General features: G+C 30.7%; 1 protein-coding gene across 1 annotated transcript in view; it reads right to left on the bottom strand.

Moving 5' to 3' along the window:
• The window catches only part of LOC129960921 (transmembrane protease serine 6-like), a 31,136-nt gene extending 17,529 nt beyond the window's left edge, over positions 1–13,607 (bottom strand). The window contains exons 1-3 of the mRNA XM_056074664.1: positions 13,486–13,607; positions 4,357–4,511; positions 1,653–1,890 (exon numbers count right to left, since the gene is read on the bottom strand). Of these exons, the coding sequence (XP_055930639.1) occupies positions 1,653–1,890; positions 4,357–4,511; positions 13,486–13,537 (445 nt within the window). The 5' untranslated portion in view covers positions 13,538–13,607. The remainder of the gene's footprint in view (positions 1–1,652; positions 1,891–4,356; positions 4,512–13,485) is intronic.
• Between the last annotated feature and the right edge of the window lie 11,143 nt (positions 13,608–24,750).

The raw sequence follows: 24,750 nt of genomic DNA, 5'->3' as shown, positions 1-24,750 counted from the left end.
CATGTTTTCCTTAGCTGTTTTAGAAATGGTTCATAAGTTTCGATTGTGATTTTATAAAAAACAGCACAAAAACTACTGGTATTGATTTTATTTTGAAAACATAAATTAATTTAAAATAATGATATTAATTACAACAAACTATTACAGTTTTATCTTTCTGACTTTAGCTAATTTGTTAATTAGAGATGTTAGTCTAGAATAACAGCCAAAGTAGATTCAATAAACAGAGAAATCCAAACTTAGAAATAACAAATTTCTAAGTTTTGTTAGAATTATAAAGTAAGAAATATTTCAATTGTGATGTTTGTAATAATGTAAATAGCGTAACAAATGTTATAGTTATTCATTATGCTTGATTTACTGCAATTTAAATTACATGCTAAGTTTATAAGTTAACAGCTGTGTTTCGCATAATTTGAACTTCTCTACAATTCAATTCGACTACTCGAAAATTGGAGTTAAAGAAAAAATCCTTTCTGCAAGATGTTTCTTCATTTATCTTTTCTTAGAGAGCAATGGAAAATAAATTTTCTGCAATGCCTATATCTTTCTGATTACGAACGATATTCACATGGAATTTTACATAAGTTGCCTAAATATTTGGCTTTGAAATTATGACGAAAAAATTGTAATGCCCATGCGCAGTTAAATATTACTTACTATATAAAAATTATGAGACATTTAAAAAAATTACATTGTTTGCTAGACTAAATATGTATAAAAATTATCTATTGCAAATCTCCTCGAATATTCAAAGTGTATTCTTTAAAATTTAATACAATGTTATGATAGCGTATTGACAGATATTCTGTAATTAGGTTAAAAACTGTTTGTGCTCTAATTCAAAAATGTATTGAAAATTTTGGTTACTCTTAATATTTTCTCATGCTATTTTTTAAAAAAATGGGCGTATATTGAACTAAACCATCGACAAATATTTAAAGTCCATCTATGAATCGCAGTGAGCCCAAATCATCTTCTTTATTAGTTTCTTGCTGATACCTCAAACAGAAAAATGGGCAGGTCTTTTATATGTTCGAAATTCAAGAGTATTTCAGAAGAAATTCGAAAGTGTGCGGCTACTTTGGATCATATTTTATATTTTAAAATTGCATCTATTCTTTTAAAACGCTTTTACGTGGAATTACCATAACATGACGAAACGTTACAAAATACGTTCTCATAACAACTCTGGTTATACTGCATGAGAAAATTTAAACTAATCATTGAACTGGACTTTAATGAATTCAGACATACTTTTTATGTTTAATTTTGACGGTCTAAGAACATATTTGAAGCTTCTTAAAATTGTGTGCATATATTTCTCTCTTTTTAATGTATACAAACTCGAAAATGATTCTGAATTTTAAAATTTTTATTGTTAACGTTTATATGATAGTATAAATATGCGTAAAAAGAATAGATTTATTACATTTTATTTTTCAAATTTATTCGTAATTGCATCCAAAAACATTTTTCAATATTATCGTAAAGAACTATCATTTAATATTATGTTCCTCTTATCCAGTATCAGTTTCTGTAAAAGTAATTATGATGTTAGTATAGTTTGCCATGACTTATCTGTTGAATTCTAAGAAATTTCATTTATTTATTCGGCTTATTTGTAAGGAAGTGAAGGAGTAATAAATTACCATGGGAGACAGCAGCATGATATTGCAGATGGAATCCCTTTTTGCCAACCATAAAATCGGACCGAAATACGATATGTAAAGCATTTCCCATGGATATTATATCAGGATAGGTAGCATTTCCACAGAAAATTCCATGTACAGGACTTAGGACATTTACTCCTTCATGAATTGCAATTGCATCTCGATCGCAGAGATCGAATGCTTCGATATCCATATCAATGAACTTGATTCGAATGCGCTGAAATGAAAAATCATACAAGCATAAAATGCAATCAAAATCATAATATGCTTCATACTAGGTGTTTCAGTAGCAAAAAGACAAATTATGGAAGGGTTAGTGTACATCCGGATACATAACTTTATTAGATAAATTAAGTACTATTAAAGGTTTTTCAACTTTGGATTTTGCAACTGGATATTGGCACTTACCCTTGCATGAACAAGATAAACATAAATCGGCATTTCTAACTAGTTTAAACGAATTTCAAGTATCACGTTTTGGCTTTAAAAATGCACTTGAAATATTTAATCGAACTATTCGTAGAATTTTAAATAAACATAAATTTTCAAATTTTGCATGTCACGATTTTGATGACGTAGTAGTCATCGCTAATTCATTAGAGGTACACTATGACCATTTGAAAGATATTTTCCAAATGTGTGAAAAAGGAAACATTAAATTAAAATTTTATAAATGTGTATTTACTCTCGACAAAATTAATTTCTAAGGATATGAAGTCAGGATACATTTCTCCTGATAATCATAGTATTGAAAGTATTAAAAAATTACAACCTCCAAAAAATGTTTAAAAACTTCAAAGATTTCTAGGTTCTGTAAATGTTTATAATGAGTTTATTGAAATTGCTAGCCCAAGTGATCCGTCCACCTCCTCAGGAACATACCATACCTCAGCTCTACGTTCGTACAGTCAAAAAATGGAAGCGGATACACCACTGTATCTGATTCGCAAAAGAGGCCGCCCACCAAAACTTAAATCCCTTTCTTCAGGAACCAATAGACTACCAGACAATTCAAATTCTGTCTCCTTACCGGGACGTCGTCGGAACCAGGGGAGGAGATTGTAGCACCTTTTTTTCCCCCTTGAGCAGAGAGCGTCCCCTTGTAGCGTTTTGCAGAAGACAACCAGTTGAACGGCAGATCTGCACACTGAGGTCGACTTTTTCCCCATGTGCAACCCTTGCACTAATGCCGAATGCTTTCGGCTGGAAACCGTGAAATCCCTCCACCAACTGTTCTTTAACCTAATTTTCTATGTGTGCCTATAGTAATGTTTGTGAATTTTGTAGTGCAGCTGTGTTTGTGAAGATTAAAAATAGTGTATTTAAAACCGAGCAGTTCCTTAGAAAACCACAACACACCACTATAGTGATTAAAATAATATATTTTTAGCTGTACATTTTTAAGATTTAAATTTCCCTATCTATGACCTATTCCCATATTACTTTTTTGAAATTTTCGCTCTCCTCCCCCTCCACCACCCAAAAAAATTACATGGATAGCGTACAACATTGTGTCAACTTTTGAGGTTTAATTTATAGTGACAATATAAGCAATTTCTGTGGGGAAAAAAAAAAGAAACCTGGCTTAAAAAAATTTCTGAAGAAAAATGCTAAAGTTACTGGACTAACATTCCCTATTCTGAAATTAGTTATTGTTAATTTTTGTTAACTGAGACACTCATATAACAATGTTACCTTGTTTTAAACTGAACGTCTTTAATTGACGAATATTAATTGCCGAAAGTTATCCCAAGTAGAATCAGTGAAAATTTTATTTCACCGAGTTAGCTAGTACATAAAAATCTGAAAGAATTCATTTGAATGCTGTTTTTTAACATTAAACATACCATAACCGGTCAAATGACCGATTATGAACTATTGCATCGAAAATGCGCATACAATCTCATCGCTTCTGCACATTTGACTTCATGACTTTTTCTAAGAATTATATGCAATTAATATTCTATTATTTTTTTTATTTGTAATTTCTTCATTTTGAGTAATATTTGTCGTATACCGTTATCTACCACAACCGGTCATTTGACCGGGAGAACAATTTATTGCTTTATAAGGTTATCGGATCAGAAATTATGATGTAATGCATAGTCAACATATTGTATTTAGTCAGTTGCACATTGATTTAGCTGGCATAAATGCCTGCATTTTGTGCAAGCAAACGGCAAACGAAAATATCTCGAGACAAGAATTTTTACTCCAGTTAGCAGCAGAACTTGCCACTGATTTTGGAGAAGTCCGTGAACAACCAAAAGTAAGAACAAATACAAAACGATCGATGCCTAAATCTATTAAAAATTCTTATCAACGTAAGATATGGCAAATGGGATATTGTAACAAAAATAAAACCATCAAAATTTGTTCTAAATGTGAAAAATATGTTTGCGGAAAAAGTACAATGGAAACACCCTGTATATGTAAAAAATGCGATAAGCAATGAATTAAAAAATCTTATTCTTTGTGTTTGTAATACATAGAAATCGACGATATACAATTTTGTTTAATTATAATGAAGATAATTTATTTCTTTTCTAACATTCATATTTCATACATTTAAGCAGGAAATATAAAGTCCGGTCATTTGATAGACTTTGGTAGAAATAGGTATGTATTAAGTGTTAGTATGTTTAGTGTTAAATTAAATAACTAAGATATCTTAATTACTTACAAAACCATATGGGGCAGTTATGGTGTATTCACAAAATAGATCATCTGGATAATTCGCACCTTCTTCATAACCAGGACTGTATATATCTCCTTTCAGTTGCAGAAGAGCGTTGAAGATTTTGGGCCTCCCATTGCAGCCAAAATCACGAAGATTATCTATTGAAAAATTTGTTTATAAAATATAGGATGTTCATTAATTATTGTCGGGGTTTCCGTACCTCATAACTTTCAAATAAAAAATATTACGCAAAAACCGATTACATATTCGTAAATTACAACTCAAAGAATTTTATTAATGATATTAAAATGTAAAGCTTGCACAATTTGCACTTTGTAGGCATTCAGTTGAAGGCGATTATGGAGAACGTTCCATATCGTCGTATGTGCTCGGTCTTCCCGCTCCCTTTCGGTGTAGAACGCTACCAGTTTCCTGAAATTGTGTTAACCAGTGTCTGATAGAATTATCCGAAGGAGGATCTTTCTTGTACGTGGTCCTGAAGCGATGTTGAGTAGTTATAACTGATTTAGTTTCGAAAAACCACAATACACACATTGCTTTTTCTTGCACGGTCGCCATTTTTATTTATAACGTCATAATTACCCAGACTGCAAATGCGCTAAGATCGCATTGTTGCCACGTAAAATTCTTTGAGTTGTAATTTACGAATACGTAATCGGTTTTTGTGTAATATTTTTTATTTGAAAGTTATGAGGTACGGAAACCCCGACAATAATTAATGAACACCCTATATTATTATCTCGCAATATCTTCATACTTTATTAGAAGAAATTTTTTTAAATAATCCATGCATTGTATCAAATATTCCCTTTAAACTGTCAGTTTTTTTCTAATATTAGTTTATTAAAATATTCTTTTTATTGAAACTGATTAAGAACAAAAAAAAACTTACTAGATAAAATTAATATTTGTTAATTAATTTGTTAAATAATAATTAATTGTAAAATCCAAGACATTTATTCAAATCATGAAAGAAAAAATTTGAAATATACAGAATGTTCCAAAAAACTGAACGAGCGTCTATTTAACACTTTCGCTGCCACTACTCACGCCTGATATTCGGGCTATCTGTTTAGTTAGATGGCCCTTTCTTTACTATCTCTTTAGTAGAGAAGGGGTCATCTAATTAGATAGATGGTTTGTTACAATTATATATTATCTGTAACGCACAGACGCGTAATACGGCGTACGTACGGTCTCCACAGTGAAAAAATGTCAATGAGTAATTTTTTTTTTTTTTTTTTTGTTCTTATAATTATTTATAATGATATAAAGTTTTATGCTTCTATCTGTAAAGTTTTCAGAGATATTACAAGGCAAATTTATGGACTTAGACTATTTTACCATACTTCTAACCGGAATTTGAGCGAGCTTTTCCATGTTATTTTCAGGTATATATATATATATATTGAAAAAGGTCATGAAAAGAACGGAATAAGAAAATGATAACAAATTCGTCGACACTTAAACAAAGTTACATTCTTTTAAAAATACTTCCGCATATGCCCTTGAGACCATCACCTGTGGCTTTAAGAAAGGTTTTATGAATTCGTCGGCAAAGATCTTCAAATTATGTTCTGCAAAAGCCACTTCATCTCTTAGTTCAAACATAACACTAATCATAATTAACTGAATATATCGATCACCATTCAGTATATAGTTGCGCAAAACAGAACCAAGCAAAGAGTTTTTAAAATACCACGTATTTAGAAAATTTCCACTTTTGACAAACCTCTCGCATGAAGAAAGGATTTTTACCATTCTAAAAGTGATAGTTTTGAAGATATTCTGTCTCAATTACAGCACATTCTGTCAGTCTGTTCCATTTCTCAGAAAAGAAGGATTTGATTCTACCGAAGGTAAGGCCTACTTGTAACATTCTAGACGTCAATCATGTACTTCTCCGTGTAACTATTGTATCAGACCACGGACTCCACGAATGCTGCATAGATGCCAGTTGTTACACAGAAATATTCCCTTCACCATCGGTTCTGGAACGTTGAGTTTCTCCTTAACTATAATATAGGAAAATTATCCAAAATGCCAAATATCATGTATAAATGCCTCACCTTTCCCGTTCCTCTGTGGGAAAGTATTGATCCTGTAGTTTGCAATCGCCAAACGTTCTAAACACACACTTTCCAGAAAGATGCAGGAAATTCAAAAAAGAATATTTTTATTCTTTTAGGTCAAGGCTAGCATAATAATTGCATCTGCATATCCAAACGTTCAGAATCACTGAAATATGTCATTCTTTTAAAAAGCACACAAATGCGAACAAAGAGTTTTATTTTTTTACTCGACATTCCAATATTTCTCTGCGATATCTTAAATGATCAGTTTCTCTTCCCTTCTTTATAAAATCGATGCTGCAACTGTTGAGCAATCAAAGGGGAAAACATAATATGTAATTTACAAATTTCTTTCAAGTCATAATGATTGGATGAGAACTATTAGACAAAATTAGCATATGGTTTCTATAATGAATAAATTTGCATTTCTGAAATAACTTTTTCTGTCTATATTTGTGATTAGTTCCTCTAAATTTCAAAATAAGCATTTCTCCGCAAAATTTTTAGATAAAAATATGAAATTTTGTGTGTGCATAGATGAATATATGAGAAACATTTTGCTCATTGACACTTTCATACATGGGGATGTATAAAAATTTAATTTTTTTTAAATTTTTACTATCAATCTTTATAGAAGTCAAAGTGTTTTTTTACAATTTTCTACTTTATTTAATGAAGCATTATAAATTGAAGAATATTCTTATATACAATATTTATGGAAATAAAAGCTTGTTCCACATTCTGGGGACACCTTGTATACATTTTTATTTCATCAAAAAATTCGATAAGAATTTATATTGGCGCATTATAATTTCAAAATAATAACATTGGATAATTCATTTAATTTTTCAATCTGAACGTCCAGGATTTCTGCTCTTTGATTTTTCCGTGATTTTTCTTTGTTATTATAGCGTTTCATAAAAAATTAAGCTGACTGTGTTCGGAAATAACTAAAACCTTCAGAAAAATTTTGTTTTATTTTCTGTCTCTCATACTTTGCTTAGTACATTCTTAACAGTATGTGAAATACAGAGAAAAGCGGAAATTTAATACTTATGAGTAAATTCTTTTTATTAATTAGATAAATAATAGTGATTAAAATTTAGTGATAAGGCATTGTTCACATCACTACATTTTTCTATTTTTACGTAAAAATTTTAAAATAAGATGGAATGGATGAATTCCGTAAATTATTAACGGTTTCATATACTCTCTATACTCAGGTATAGAAATCCTCCGCGTTAATGCTGTTGTGCCAGAAGGCATTGATTTTACTAAAATAGGAATAAGATGAAAGATGAAGGAGAAGATATTTACATTTTATTTAGCAATACATTAAACCTCGATTACCAGTGGAATCAGGAAGAGAAACAACAGAGTATAAACCATAAAATTGAACTAGCCAAATGAACAATAAATACACAAGTATCGAATTAAAATAATGAGGATCATAATGACAAGAGGGGAAAAAAAGAAGTACAGAAAACGCATCTAATGGAACAAGGAAAAAAGAAAAAAGCTCTAACAAAGAACTATGGAAATGAGCTTATATTATTTACTTTACATCTTCTCTGCAAGGAAAAATCGTCAAAAGTGATAGTATCGGATATGAAAATGATCATATATCAACAAATCGTGTAAAATGTTCATTTCTTTTTGCGTATTTTTAATGAGGAATATGTACTTGTGTAATGCATCAAATAACAAATTTAAATTAATTTAATGTGTTTAGTATTTTAATTTGAAAAACATTCTGCTTAATGAAGAAAGAATTTAAAGATACTAAGAAGAAAATATTGGTAATATCATTCGTACAATAATTTAAAGATTATAAAGCTCCTCTTTTCCCTCACATGGTTAAGGGCATCCAGACCAGATGTAAAGTCTCTCGCTTTCCCACATACAGTTAAGTGCATACGGACCTCCAGATGTGGATCCTTTTCACTAGAAGAGTTATTATGTCTAATCAATTGTTTCTATATCCAGGGGTGGGAAAACAGATGTACATCCTGTCGTTTCAAATAGATCCATCATATCTTCAAGAGAAAGGAACATCAAAACATCCAGATGCTAAACTTTTTTTCCCTTTATGAAGAGACTCCTCAAGTCATCAAGAACTGATCAATTACCAGCAACCATTGTCATTAAATGTCAAACTCAAGTGCACTTCAGCCGCGTTAGCTATGAGTTCCTTGTAATTGATATGTGCTCAAGAGGTGGTCGGCCACAAAGATTGTCCCTTAACAGACACTCCCTCGGTCGGGTTTAGACCACTGAGGAAGCGTTGCTGAGAAGCTATTGGGTGTTTGGAACTGTGCTCAAGAGGTTCACAGTTTACCAATGAGAAACCGAAGGTGGGTATCTGATGAAAATAAAATGTAGTTTTTTTCCAGAGAAGAAGAAAGGGGCTTCTTAGGAGAGTTTGGAGAGACTTCGGAGTGCGGAAAGGTTGTTCCTGGTTTTCGAGAAGCTCCGTGTGATTCGGGCTTCTGTGTTAAGGTCCACCCAATGAAGATCGATGGATTTTTGAAGCGACCCTGGAGTATCCGTTTAGAGCTAACAGCCTGTTAGCAGTTTTTTGGTCATTTATTCTCCGATTTGATTGAGGAACTATTTCGTGATTGAACTGTCATTTGATTTTTGTAAATAATATTAACCTAGTTGAGAACAAGTTGTTGTTTGTAAATATACATATGGCTGTAAATAAAAGAATTATTTTGTTACGCCACTCTCTTATTTGGTCGGTCTTGGCCAAGATATTACAAGATCCTATAATTTAGCAAAAGATCTGCATTGTTTCTCAATATTCAAAAAAGCATGCACAAACAAAAGAAATGCTTAAAGGAAATATAAGCAGCAACAACTGAAAATTCAACAAAAAGATATCGGAGAATATAAATTAGTTCTCGTATCAAACTTATTTATCTATACTTATAATAAAGCTCAATGTGTGTGTGTTGGCGCTCTACAGGCCAGGTCATTTGACATACAGCTATCAAATTTGGTACATGTATACCTTAGAGGTCGGGGATGTGCACCTGGGGTCCCTTTTTTTGGAATTTTAATTATTAATTAAAAACTAACTTTCCCGCCAAAAAAATCTTCCATTTTCCCCACCGCCAAATGAGTAAGGCTTTAGTTTTTTTCTTTCTCCCAACAGTAATAAGGCTAGGGTTAACATTTTTCGGCGGATTATTTCAAACGATTCTGTTTATTTTCTTAATGTTTTAGGCATTTAAAATTAAACATTGTTAATTAATCCATGTTTCAGATTCATTCTGAAGTACTTTTGAATTAAAATAACACAGAATAAAGGAAATTAAAAATGTATAATCTGCATAGCGTTACCCCAACTGGCGTAGAAAAATTCACGAATTTGCGTTAACGTAACTGGCGAAGAAAATTCACGCATGCGCTCTGTGTTCTGATTGTTGACATGACAACCAACGGATGATTTAAATTATTTTTAGGTTAGTTGCATGCTTTTGTAAGTAAATTGTATTTATGTTAGTTATATATTTTTTGTATATGCTTATAGTTTTAAGTACATCGTTTTTTAAGTAGTTTTTTTTAACCTGTTTTCAATGATTTAAATTATTTTTAGGCTAATTGCATGCTTTTGTAATTAAATTGTATTTATGTTAGTTATATATTTTTTTGTATATGCTTATAGTTTTAAGTACATCGTTTTTTAAGTAGTTTTTTTAAACCTGTTTTCGACCGATTATTTTAAACGATTCATTTTATTTTCTTAGTGTTTGATGCATTTAAAATTAAACATTGTTAATGAATCGATCTGTTCATGATGAATCTGAGAAATTTTTGTTGACAAATTCTTGAGATATTACATAAATTAAGAAAGATATTCTTTAGTGCCCATAAAGTTTAAACGCTCAGTGACTCTATTATCAGTAATCATATTATTAAAAAAAATGCTTTGTTTCAGTAAAAAATATTATTATATTAATTGCAGATTAATCATTTACACTTTAATTTAAAGCATAATTTCTACGAGGGGTAACAGAAAATTAGAGAGATACATATCACGCTATGACTGAAGGCCTTTATAATATTATGAGCGATTTATATGACTATCAAAATTTGAAGTTTTAAAATATTTTGCTGAAGAATCTATTAAAGTTGGAATTGCGTACAATATTTAATGGTACGACTGGAGTCTAACCCCCTTCTTGGCAAAATTTTTAAAAATCGCCAACAACGGCCTTAGCGAAATGCTCAAAAGCAAAGGAGCAGATGTTCAATTATAGTGCATAATAAAGATTGCCAGCTTTGGCGCGTTATCGCAACTTGGCGAAGAAGGGGGTTAAACTCCGGTTCAACCTATTTAATTATTAAAATTTAAACGAACATTAAGATTGGCGAACCGGCTGGTCGCCAAAGGCGGCTAGTTTGCAATAAATTAGACCAAGGCAATTTTACATCTAGTTTGAATATTAAAGACACAATTCATACATTTATTTTCGTAATACATGGTACGATCATGCGAATGAGTGGTCTCCCGAAATTTTCTCGTATACTCAAAAAGGTGTAATCATTTGCTCCTCATGAACGCTACAAGTGTGCAGTTTCAGAGTATCACACTTAAGCATTATGTGTTTTACAATATAGTATGCATATTGTATACAAAAGTATAAATTATTTATACATTATTTTACATTATTATAACATTATTTATACATGCAAAAGTATATATTTTGGGTCTTTTTTTCCGACTGAATGAAATCAAGACTTGACACATAACTATTAATACCGAATTTCATTTATCTAAGTCATTATGTTATCGCATTCACCTACATCAAAATGTACAGACCGACAAACGATCAATTTGGTACAAAATTTGATTCAAATCAACACTTTAAATGGTGATTAAACTGTGAACCAAATTTCGTTTACCTAAGTTGTTGCATTTACGAATTATCGCGTTTACATGCATGAGTCCGAAAGGCAGTCAATCCTTTCATAGACTGGATGCAATATTTGATATGGATCTACATTTTTGGTTCGAGAGTAGTGCACCAAATTTCACTTATCTAAGTCATTGCATTTTTGAGTTGTATGGAGTTTTGAGTTGTTATATGGATATGAAATTGCAGATAGTCAACCTTTTAACGGATTTGGTTCAAAATTGATTCTTGTCTCGCTTTTCAGTACTAAATCAGCATACCAGAATATATCCACCTAGTGTTTTATAGTTACGTATTCATTTGTTCTCAGGCAGCCGAGCAAGATTTCCTGGAAATGAGTTTTGTTCAAAATTTGATAGAAATCTGCAAATTTGGTGTAAAAACCACATGTAGAATTTTATCCGTCAGGTTCAAAGCGTTTTTGGTTTAACTTGTTTGGAGACAGGCAGACATAATTCCAAAATTTGGGGATTCTTCAAAATCTCGAATTGATATTTTTCGTCATTTACCATGTTTTTTTTTTTTTTTTTTTTTTTGTATACGAGAAAGTAAAAAAATAAAACATTCAATTTTCTTCTTTTGAATAAAAGAGGTCCATTAAAGCTGAAAATCATTGACAGTAATGTGAATTCGATCTTTAGTTAAGCTGCTTTTCCATAGAGTGCAAAAGCAAAAATATATTCGTTAATTACGACGATCAATTTCAAGTTCTGAAAAAAGGATATCTTTTGGGGGAAATATCATATGTAATAATTTCTGGTTAATCTATATGGCAAAAATAATTAATCGAACTCTTTCTCTTTCTTGCTTTTTATCTTCTTATTCGATTCGCTACTCTGATCTCGCTAAAACTAGGAAAAAGAAATCTTGACAAAACCTAAAAATTGGATTATTTCTTGGAAGTTATGAAGAATAATAAACCTTAAAGAACTAAACAAAATCATTGTTTCACACATACAAAAAAATATATCTGCAATAAATTACTTATGGTGATTAATTTTTCTTTTCCATTGTAATTCCAAATGTTAATATAACCAACAATCTTTGCAGTCCCAAAATTATTTTGATGAATGCGAAAAAACAAATTTCGATCATGATACGATCTAAAAACGATGAATTAACAAATTATAATTCCGTCGAATTATTATGGTAATATCACAAATCATGCAAGAAATTGCGGTGAAAGAATCATTTTTAAAAGAATATATTGAATAAACCCTTAACTTATGATTCAGTTGTTTTAGAACAGACGGCAGAAGCAGAATCTATCGCAAACTATGTAGATGCACGTACTTAAGAATTGAAGAGGCGCTGATGATTTTACATTGCCAAAATTTCGTCCTTCGTAAATTTAAATGTAAATGCCTGGCATAAGCGCAGAAACGCGGATGGCACTTTTTGATTTCAGTTTCCAAAGACGTTTTCATTCTATTTGCAAAAAAACCCAGTGAATTATAGACTAAGATAATAATTATAAAAATAAAAAATTCCAGTTTTAGAATAAATTTCCATGACCTTTTCTCTGATTTTTCCAAGATGCCTCGGAATTCGCTGACTCTACTCAGTCAGCTAGACATTCTGTAAATCATTGGTAAAATTTTCTAGAAGCTTCATTTAGGAAAAGACAGCAAAAATTGTTTTAATTACGAATTATGATATAAAATGAAATATAATACAGACGTATTTGATCGAAATGAATTTTCCCAAATTTATTTTGTTTGCAACTTGTGATTACTTTATGTTACTTTTCAAAAACATTTGATTGAAGTATAAATATCTTAAATCATATCAACTTTGGTTGTATAAGTATTCAGGAAACACAAATTAGAAATAGATAAAAGAAATTATGTGCTATATTCATGCGTTTAATGACTGAAAATTGTTAGCAAATCGAAAATGTATTCACCAGTTCTCAATGTACACAAGTAACGAAGCATGCAAAGAGATTTCAAATTCACCTCAGTTATCATACTAGACATAATATCCTTCCATAGTTAAATTTTACAGCAGAAACCCCTTTAAATATATAACCATAATTTACATAAAATTAGGATAAAACACGTAGCAAGTATTGAATTTTTACGAATTAAATGCAATCTAAATGAATATCTTACAAGCCAAAGAAGATCCTAGAATGGTGAAAAGAAGCACGCAGACGGCCGACATTTTCGACTAAAAATGGAAATGAAACCCTCGCATGCAATTTCATCAGCTTAGTTTCTCACACTACCTCTGCTATCAGTGATATGATGCTGATTATTCTCTTTCAAGCCATTTGGTTAGATTCATACCATAAAAAAAAAGAAAAAGGGGAAAAAAACCGAAGTTTGTAAATTTTAATAAGAAAATAGAATCTTTTCTTTTTAAGAAAAATGGTCTTAAGATATTGAAAAAGACTATTGCATCCGTTTACTATTACAAGAATAGACGTGACTTAAAGGAGAAAGATATTATAAAGGATAAATGAATGCAATATGTCTAGATGTGGAAACAACTTAAAGTAGAAAACATTAGCTCTCTAAAAATCTTAGTTTTAATACCAAATATTTTAAAATGAAGATTTAATAATTCAAGGAATTTCATCACTACTCTATTCAGAAGGTTTGTTTCTTTTCTTTAATTTTGCACCTAGACTTATACTTCCAATTGCAAAGTTTCATTAAATAAGGTAGGCATTCTATGGAAGTTTATACACCTCTCTTTAGTGAAAAAGTATCAGTTTTATCTACAATTTCCAGATATATTAAAAGAATAATTTATTGACTAATTCTTACTTCAGACTGAAGTTCTATCAAACCATTCAAAAAACAATTCAGGGATAATTCACAATAAGTTATTAAAAGGGTGGAATCGGAAAATAAAAATAAATTTATTAAATTGTGTTTTTTAACCTTAGAGACGTGTCTAAGAAAGGAATGGCCGTTTCTTTTCGTTACTATTATTATTTTGAAGAACAAATTTTTAAAATAAACTGAATATTATGCTTTGGAGCGTTTTGTGTGAATAATTTTTATTGCTCTTCTTTCTCTCTGATCTAAATATTTTGTCCTTAATTTTATTTTAGCATCATTTTTATTATTTCAACATTTTATTTCCATTTTCTAAGTTTTAAATCCGTTGTTTTATTTTCAGCGTAAAAGCCGTCAAGAGTCTCCTGTTTTGCTTTTTATAATTTATTCTCTTCAAATGTAACCACTGATCTCAACACAATCATTCAAATGTTTTATCTATATTTCTTAGAGAGTGTAATAAAAAAAAATCTGTAAATTTTAAAAAATCTTTAATGAAAGTGATGTTCAGTAGCCATTATGGTTACAGCTAAGGGGATATGAGATGGTGTCCTATTTAAATCAAAAATTCGTAAAATAGTGCATTAATTGTTCATTTTTTTTCTTCAAATTGCGCATTTCGCTAACTTTTGTCAGCTTAGAAAAAAAGAAATTATTCAGAATATATTTCTCAAGGGATACAACTGAAATACGACTTTTTAAAAAAGATTTATCTTGAAACAATTGAAATTTCTGATTGACATTATCTGAATTGCATTTTTTCTTTTTCGATTAAAACAAAAGAAAGAGAATATTCTGCTTCTTCTTCTTCTTCATGAGCACAACAGCCTCTTGCAGACCTTGGCTGCCTCAACCATGCTCACTTTTCTGCGCTTTCTACCCCCGCAACTCCCTTCCAGTTCTCTGTCCTCAGAACACTCAGGTCTCTTTCCACATCATCCAGCCATCTAGTTGAAAGTCTTCCTCTGGCCCGGGATCCCATAGGATTTTTAAAAGTGGATATTCTGAGGGCGCTGTTTTCAGGGCTTCTCCAGATATGGCTGAGCCATCTTACCCTATTGCTCCGGATAACTAGCGTTATCTGTGGTTGCTTATAGAATTTGTATAATTCAAAATTGAATCTGGTTCGACAATATCCTCTCTGTAGTACTGGGACAAAGATAGTTCTAAGGATCTTTCTCTTGAATATGTTCAGAGAACGCTGAGTGTCCGAATTAAGAGTCCAAGTTTCACTTGCATAGAGCAGAATTATAATCTTATAGCAGAGTTTTATAAATTCTCAGTTTAGTTTTTCGACTGATTAAGTTGGATCTTAAAAGAATATTCATGAAGGTGAAACTGAAATTCCTAAATAGGCAATGAAAGAAAAGAGGTGGAGTGAGAGGGGTAAGAAATAGAGCATCAAACTACAATTGCCCAAATTTCAACTCAGAGTAAATTCATTTCAAGGAGAAAAAAGACGCTTTTTTAATAAGTATAAAAATGTCGTACTTGTTGATGTAGGATAAAAATAAATGTCTCCATTCAAATTTGTGAAATTTCATATTTGGAAATAATATCTCTTAAATTTTGCAGGTAGAAGCGTGGAAATTGTGTCTTAGTTAGTCGGCAATATTTAAAGGGATAATCGAACATGATAATTGAATCTGCATATGTGGATAAATATGATTACAGTGTAAAAAACAGATAATGGAATTTTATTTAAGGTTCTATTTTTGGAAAATTTGTTGGAATGATTTAGTTATTGAAAGAAAAATTTTCACAAACAGCAAAACTGTGTGGAAAAAGTGTTCATTCTGTTACATGCGAATGCTTTGCTCATATTCACCCAAATCAATATTTTAAGAGTAGATTCAAAAATACGTTTTTTTTTAAATAATATATAGAGAGATGAACAAATAATTCATATTATTATTTGAAATGTCGATCGATTCTCTAGAGCCGGCAAATATCAGATCTCAAAACCGATACAATTAGTTGGTAGATGCTAATGATACTAAAAACAAATAACTACATGGAATTTCCAAAGATTCTTTATCTTAACGAGGAAACAAACGTCGATTGAAAAAAAAATCAGCTGATAATTTTTTAGAACATATCATGTGTAATTTTTTGTAAACACAAGTTAATTTTTACACCAGAATATAGTTTTTTTTTCTAAGAATAACACTAGCATTTACTTTTGACTACTCCAGCTAAGACCTTTCCGATGAATCACAAAATCAAACGATACTTCATCTAAATTATAGGAATTAATTCACCAAAATATATGTAATTTTATTTCATGCTCATATATATATATATATATATATATATATATATATATATATATATATATATATATATATATATATATATATATATATATATATATTCGAAAAATTGAACAGCAAAAAGAAATCTAGATATTAGGATACGATATATGGAATAAAAATGCTAAATACCCCCCCCCCAAAAAAAACAACAATAATAATCAAATAAAAGTCACGAAAAGTGCCCGAATATCTACAGCTGTGTCGCTGAATAGAGATAAGCGAAAGATATAAAACGGAAGTACTTTCTCCGAAACAGTTTGTGAATGAACATCTGCAATTTATCTTCTGTTTCTAGAGCATTAAAGCATCATTTTGATATTGGATTTCATAAATTTATAGATGTCCTTGATCAGAAAAACACGTTGATATTTTGTGATTATTGTTTCAAGTGTTAATGCTTCAAGAATGAATTTAAAAATTTTAATAGCAAATTGACGTCAATTATTGCAATATCTTTTGTGTAGAATTAAAGGCTAGATGTACTAGGATTGAGCTAGATAGCGGGGTGAAAGTTCTACATTACTAATTCGAACAATCATCTCATCGGAAATAGCGGATCAATCACTCCTATTTTCCACTCATTTCTTTCTCTCATTCTTGTCAAAAAAACTATTAAATGCCATTTGACAATTCTTCAGAATTGTTTTTTATCACTTTTTAAAATGATTTGATTTTTATTTAATATCTTAGTAATCAGTTTTAATTCTCATTTTAAGAGCGAAAGGTAAATGTGCTTAGTAAAAGAAAAAAAGGGAGGGATTTTAATTTTGAAATAGATATTTGAACAGTAATATATGATTTAAAAAATTTCACATTCTTAGAATGTTTATTTATAATGTTGAAAATTATAATCAACTATTACTGAAATTGAAAAACCTCAATATTAAAGGTTTTCATATAAATTAAGCTCCTGATGGTTGAACATTTTTATTTAGATATATTTACCATATTGTATTAAATATTAGAATAATTAGTATTAGAATTATTATTGATTTCTTTAAAGAAAGTGCATAAATATTGAACAGCTCTTTATAGAAACTACTATTGCACAAGGTGTTAAAATTTTGCGTACTATGTTAAAAACATATTCTAAAAGAATATTTCCTTATTCATTTTTTTAAAAATATTTTAATGAAAGAAATTTACATTCAAATTTTAAAAAAATAGTGAATTCTGGTATTTTCCTTTTCTCTCGAATTCATATGTTTCCGCCGATTAACAATATTAGGTAAGATTAGAGATTTTCTGAATTATTACAAAAAAGCTATTCGAGATGGCATATTTAGGCAGAAGCTGCAAGAAAGAACTTAAAATACTAGCATTAGAATTTGGACTGCAGATCACTGAGAACTTAAAAGATTGGATAATGAGTTCTAATACCTAAGATGAAGAATTTATAAACAGTACGTTGAATAATGTTATCAACAAAAACGTAGCAGCAAAAAAAAAAAAAAAAAAAAAAAAAAAAAAAAAAAAAAACGTGTGAAAGTTTAAGTCGGTTGAACAAGAAGTAGCTGAAGACAGGGCTAAAAAAAAAGAAGCAGAAGATGAAAGATTAGTCAATGAGCACACATTTGAATTTTAAAAAAATGTAACTTCAACTCGAAATTAAAAAGAATATACAAAAGGATCTGCTACTCAAGATCAGCCGAAATTTGAATTGAGTCACATCCTTCCAAATTTAACCCAATAGAAGATAAGATAAGACTTTATCTGACAATGTTCAAGGTTGCCACGCCACCGGAAGAACCGGGAAAACACAGAGCCACCGTATCAAATTGTGCAAAAATCTTAAATGAAGATTTCTTATGTTATGGCCTACCGAAAAAGTTAATTAATGATAATGGCATACAATTTGTCAGAGTTATAATGCAACAAACATGCAATTTCCTTGATATTAAACAAGAATTCATCCCCGTTTATCACCCTCGAGCGAATCTCTCTGAACGAAAAAATAGGTATAAAAAACTCAAACTAGTTACATTAGGTAGTGATGCTCATGATATTTGGGAAGTAAATCTGCCTATGATTCGTTTTACAATGAACACAGCAAAACATGACTCAACATGGATGTCTGCAGTTTGAAAGACATCTTAAGACGACGGATGATGTCAATCACAATTTAAGAGTACTTATTGATAACGATAGTTTTTTTGCTGAAATTACGCCATACCTGAAAGGCACCTACATTTTACATTTCACCTACATAAAGGCATTACTTTTTTTTTCTCTCCTTTGACCAATATGAAAGAGAGAATTAGCCTTTCATGGAGAATTAATTTTGAATAGGTTGATTTTTTTTTTTTAAAAGGGGGAAATAAATGGATTAATATTTTATGAATGTTTTCCCTACACCCCACATACAGATTTCATAATTTATTCATGACCCAATTTGAGTTTTTCTGACGAATGGAAACATCTTAATTTAAAAACATAAACAATTTAGGGGGTTATTTTGTCAAAAAATTTGTTTATTAATTTCTTTTAAGTTTCTTCAGAACATTGTTATATTATTTCATACGGGCTAGAAAAAGGAATACTTAATTTTCTTGTAAGAGAATATTGTTCTTTGGAAAGCCAAATTAGGAGCTTCGTTAACAGGTACATAATAGTTATTTTGGCTAATCATAAAGTAATGTGCTAAATAACAAGTATGCTGGAGATATACCAGTAAGCTTAATTTTGAGGAGTTAAATTATGTTCATTGACAAATGGTTCTAATAATTTTGTCCATGAAAATTAAGTGAAGAAGCAATTTACATTTAAGTCTAGCTAAGATTGATTAACAAGATCAACCTTACATTAGTTGAGAATGGTGAGCAGAAATTAAAAGACGTTTATCATTACAGTTCCTTAAGAATTATTTTAAACGTAGAAGAGATCAATGTAGTATTTTTATCAGTTAATAATTTTACTGCACTTGAATTTGGGAAACTTGTTTTAAAATCCTAATGAAACGTTTCAGAATTTTCACATTTTTTATAGAAAGCCCAAATATGCTTTGTTGCATGTTAAACCAATAAGAATTTGGCACTTAAATATTTGGCTATATTTCTATTATTCCATTATTTTTTTTCAAAGCTCCGGAATATTTTGTTATATAACAACGGAATTCTTAGGATACTACATTCAAACAGTCTGTCATGAGAATGAGGAATGCATGATTTGTCGTGTAAGATTAAATCTTTTCTAACTGTAAATTATTTTCAAGAGTTCTTTTCTCTAATCTTCGTTTTCTTCATATGAAATCGAAAAACCCTGTACTAAGATTCTAAAATATCTGCTTTTAAATAGCATTTCATAGGATAATGGACAAAAGCTTTATATGATGGAACTACTAGATGGTCATAAATTAACTTTTCCTATTGGGAGGCATCTACAGTCAAATCTGTCATAATTCCCATATACACACTTGGAAGGCATGGGAAAATCCATTTAGCAAAGATAAAATACAGTAACAGAAGTTCCTAATAAGAGACATATTGGTCCACTAGGATCCGTTGCGATTGGTGTAGTTGATATTTTCTTATGTTCTTCGAATATGGCTATTAAATGAAAATTATGGATAATTCCTGTTGAATGTGGTGCTCAAGAGTAGCTGAAACCCTGAAGTAACAGGTTTTTGAATTTTATTTCAAAAGTTTTTTAGTATCTTACTTAGAAGTTATTGACTTTTTGAAGTGCAGTTGTGGCAGAAACGCCCACTTATTTGGGTAGCCATTTTGATGTGTGTCTACCATCTCAAAAATTTTTATCGATATCTGCGTTCAGTGTTCTATTTGCAAGACTCGGATATTATCCTAATGAATTCAAAGATTTCATTATTGCGGAAGCAAATTTTCTGCGACTTTTTTGCCGATTTTAAGTTCCAATTTATGGAAAGTGTCCATAAATTTGTTGAGTATTAGTTAACAAAATTGTTTGGAAATCTGTAGTTCTCATAGGTGCATCTAATTAGAAGAAATTCTTGTTTTCCTTCAGGTAGTTTTATGTTGAAAAAAAAATGAATGAGATTTTACTTGAAGGGCTTTTTAACGTATTTATAATAATTCATATTTAAAATTGGAAAGGCTTCCAAATATTTTGAAAAAGCTTTACTTTTTGTTGCACTAGAAATTCAGACCTTGTGAATAAATAAAAAATATGGAATCGGACAAAAACAAGACGGATAGGAAAAGCTACGAGAATGATAGCGATATTTTAACTGATGATGAGAATTTATTTTACGCCAAAAGGAGTGGAAATGATATCCCTGATATACCAACCCCAATAAAAGAATTTAAAAGACGTATAAACACATTAAAAAATCATCGGATTCTGATTCAAATGAAATAATTGAAGCGTCAACGCACACGGATAGCAAAATACAAATGGCTATAAAACGGAAAAAGAAAATAAATGTAAAAATTAAAATGGGGGGAAATCGCCCTGAAGATAAAAGACCGTGTATTCCTCATAAAGGCAAAGAGAAAGAAATGAATGATGGGGCTGCAAATATTAAGGCAAAGAGAATGTGAATGTAAATGAAAACGAAATAATACGAGAGGAAAATAAACAAGCCTTTGGATCATTGGGAATAATGGAAATATTTGAAAATATTATCAATAAACATAGGATTGAGGGTAAGCGGTTGGAGATATGAGAAGACTTATTTTTAAATGTTTTGTCAAATTTTTCAAGAACCAAAATGAATTCACCGGACGTTAATAATGGACAAACATTCGCAAATGTGGTTAAAAAACAAAACAATGATGGCATAGTGGAAAATAAAAAATTCCCATTAAAATCAGGTCTAACTTTTATTAGAAGAATCCAAGCCTCCAAAAAACTGCTGGGGGTTGAAGAAAGGTGTCAAATACATAAAAAAATTATAAATCCGAATGAAAAAGATAATAAATCAACACTATTACTAAGACCTAAAGCAAACTTCCCTACACTGGTGATTAGACCTATTACAGAGACAATAGACTCATCGATTAAAATGGGAAGGACATGAGAAGCGAATATTAGCCAAGGGAGATGGAAATTAAAATTATGTGTCTAAAGCCGGCAATAGAAAATGGAGTCCTGGTTCAGGTAGAAACACCAGAAATGGTCATAGAGTTAAAAGATGCAATTAATAGGTATTCAAATTTCAAAAATGTATGCAAGGCTACTATTCCACAGATCAGAATGCCTAAAATCATTATATACGACGTGGAAATAAGTGAAAGGTCCAGGGAAGAGGTGGAATTTGATTTCCTCAATTAAATCAAACAAAGTAATGACATATAAGGGAGCGTGCCGGTTCTATATAGGAAAAAAAGAAGTAGTAGTTCGATTCACTCGGTTATAAGCTTGGACCCGAAGTGTTCCGAATAATTGAAGATGAATCAAGACTACAATGTGGTTTCAGATCGTATCGATTTAGAGAATTTGTGGATCCGCTTAGTAGTTTTGAATGTTTGCGATATGGACATGTTCGATCTAAATGTAAGCAAATAGAAGAAAGCAGCTCCAAGTGCTTGGGGTCACATAGCTATAAAAATTGCACAAACCAAAATCCAGAAACTGCAAAGAGTATTTCAAAAGAACTGGGGTTATGATTTGAACGGATTGCACTGCAATATCGGAACATAGTCCTGTATTTTTCAGGGAGAGAGATCAGTTGATTAAACAGACAAATTATGGTTAATAACCCTTTCAACAGAAATTTTTGGCAAGTTATTCAACATAATCTGGGTCGATATAAATTTGAGACAAAGGAACAACCAAATTTGTTTGGGGACCATATTCCTGATTTTACTTGTTACAAGAACCATATACAATTAAAGGAAAAATCATGGGATGGAGAATAATTATTCACCCTTATGGGAAGGCGATATTAGCAATAAGAAACCAAAATATTTCTGTATTGACAAAATTTACAAGTGAAAACATAGTAGCAGCCAGTTTTTCAGTGGGAAATAGTGAAATTACAGGGGTATCAACATACTTCCCACCGTTTGACAATAAAGAAATCTGTAGGGAGCTTGAAAATCTGTTTGAACAATTTGGGACATCGTCAATACTCCTCAGGGGCGATTTCAACGTTCATAGTCCTCTGTGGGGAAATGAAATTTCTGATCATACATCACGAAATGAAGCCGATTCGTTTATAGAATTTATTTTTTGTTAAAAAAAAAAAACCTTGTTATTTGGAATGTTCCAAACCTCATTGCCAATGTTTCAATCTTCAACTGGAAAAAGGTGGATTGATGTCACCTTATCAACTAAAGATCTGCATAATAGAATAATGGGCTGGAAGAAAATCCAAAGTACGCTGAGTGACCATGAATTTTTAGATTTTCAAATTAATATGGATGGGAAAGTTTTTTCAGCAGAAAGATTTAAACTAGGCAAGAGAAAAATTTGACAAATTAGCTCTCAAGTGGCTGAAAAATGTGCAAACATAAAAGAAACGATGCAAAGGATAAAAACTAAGAAGAATTTAGTAATTATGGGTTAAAGAATTTACGAAATTCATCCAAGTAATTAGCCAAAAATCAAACAGTAAAGAGACACATCACCTCAGGATCTCATGATGGGGCACAGAGCTAGAGAAACATCGAAAATTGACAAGAGCCTTGCGGCATAGATATCACCTATGTAAAAACACTGAAGAAAGAATGAAAAGAAGACAAATTTATTAAAAAAAATGAATTAATATACAGAATAATGTTAAGGAAGAAAAGTAGAGAATGCTTTGAAAAGTTATATAGTGAAATAACGAAGTTGAATGCTTTTAAGTACCCATATAAATTAGCAGCAGATAAAATAAAGGAAGCATAAAATAAGGGATAAAAAAGAAAACAATATTGCATGGTGTCAAAAACAGGACGGAACAAAAGCCAAAAATACTAAAGAAACCATTCAATCCATTATGAGATGTCTTTTCAATGAGGAACAGTCCCAACAAGAAAATAAAAAGAAGAAGAAAATAAGGAAAAGTACTGATTAGAATAAAACAAAAGAAAAAGATAAAGTATTCACAATAAATGGAATAAGAACAATTAATAAAATGGCTAAAAAACAACACCTGGATTGGACGACATCCTAATGGAGATGCTTACAGAAATTAACAGAAAGAATCCAATCATACTTTTAGAGTTATACAACAAGTGCTTAAAATTAGGTATGTTCCCTAATCAACGGAAGATAGCAAAATTGATTTTGATTCCTAAAATTAATAGAGGGTCCTAAGTACTATAGACCAATTTGTTTGCTAACAACAGCAAGTAAAATCCTGGATAAAAAAATAACTCAAAGAGTACAACACTTATTAACAGCACAAAACAGACTACACCATGATCAACATGATTTTAGATATAATCATTCCAGTGCAACAACACAAATGCACTATGGAGTAAAATAAAGGATGCGATGAATGAAAAACTAAGCAATTATTTCTTTGGTTGTAGCTGGAACATTTGATTCAGTATGGAGGAAAAACGTTTTATATGCCCTTATAAAAATGAGCAACCTTTTTGAAGTGATTACAGATTACTTAAGAGAAAGACGATGTATTTACCAAGATGATGAGAATAATTGGATAATGGATTGGAATAGAATGGATAAAGGAGTGCCGCAAGGCGCATGCAGCGGGCTGTTATTCTGGAACTCAGTTATGAATTTTGCATTTAAGATCAAACTTCCCGATAAGTACTTTATACATGCGTATGCCGATGACGTGGTACTAATAATCTCGGGAAGAACAAAAGATGTGCTGGAAACTAAAGGAAAACAAATAATTCATAGGCTAATAAAATGGGGCAAAATACATAAACGTGAGTTTAATTAAAGGAAAACAATTGAAATACTGATCGCATTTAAAGAAGGTTTAAAATTAACAGATCTACCTAAAATAAAAATAGCCAATAACAAAATAAATGTATCTAATAAAAATATGTACTTGGGAGTTACATGAGACAGTAAATTTATATTTACGTTGCATTTTAATAAGGTCTCGAAAAATGTGAATGTATTAACACACTAACTGCAGTATTTAAAATAGAAATCTGGGCCACAATCAATTATTGAATCGCCTTCCAGCGATACAAATTGAAAATTTTTGTAAGGGTTATAAAATAATTTCATTTATGCTTTCAGAACACTGTAAATGATTAGAATTTATCTGAGTACTATCACAAGGTTTATTTACTTTTGCTTGTGGATTATTTCTCGGTCTTTTTTGTACATCATTACTTGATTTATTTGATTGTTCATATGTATCCTTTTCGTTCGGGCAATTTTTCGT

The sequence above is a fragment of the Argiope bruennichi genome, chromosome X2, assembly GCF_947563725.1.
Source record: "Argiope bruennichi chromosome X2, qqArgBrue1.1, whole genome shotgun sequence".
Classification (NCBI taxonomy): domain Eukaryota; kingdom Metazoa; phylum Arthropoda; class Arachnida; order Araneae; family Araneidae; genus Argiope; species Argiope bruennichi.
The sequence above is the reverse complement of the archived record's forward strand: the minus strand, read 5'-3'. Positions and strand labels throughout refer to the sequence as shown.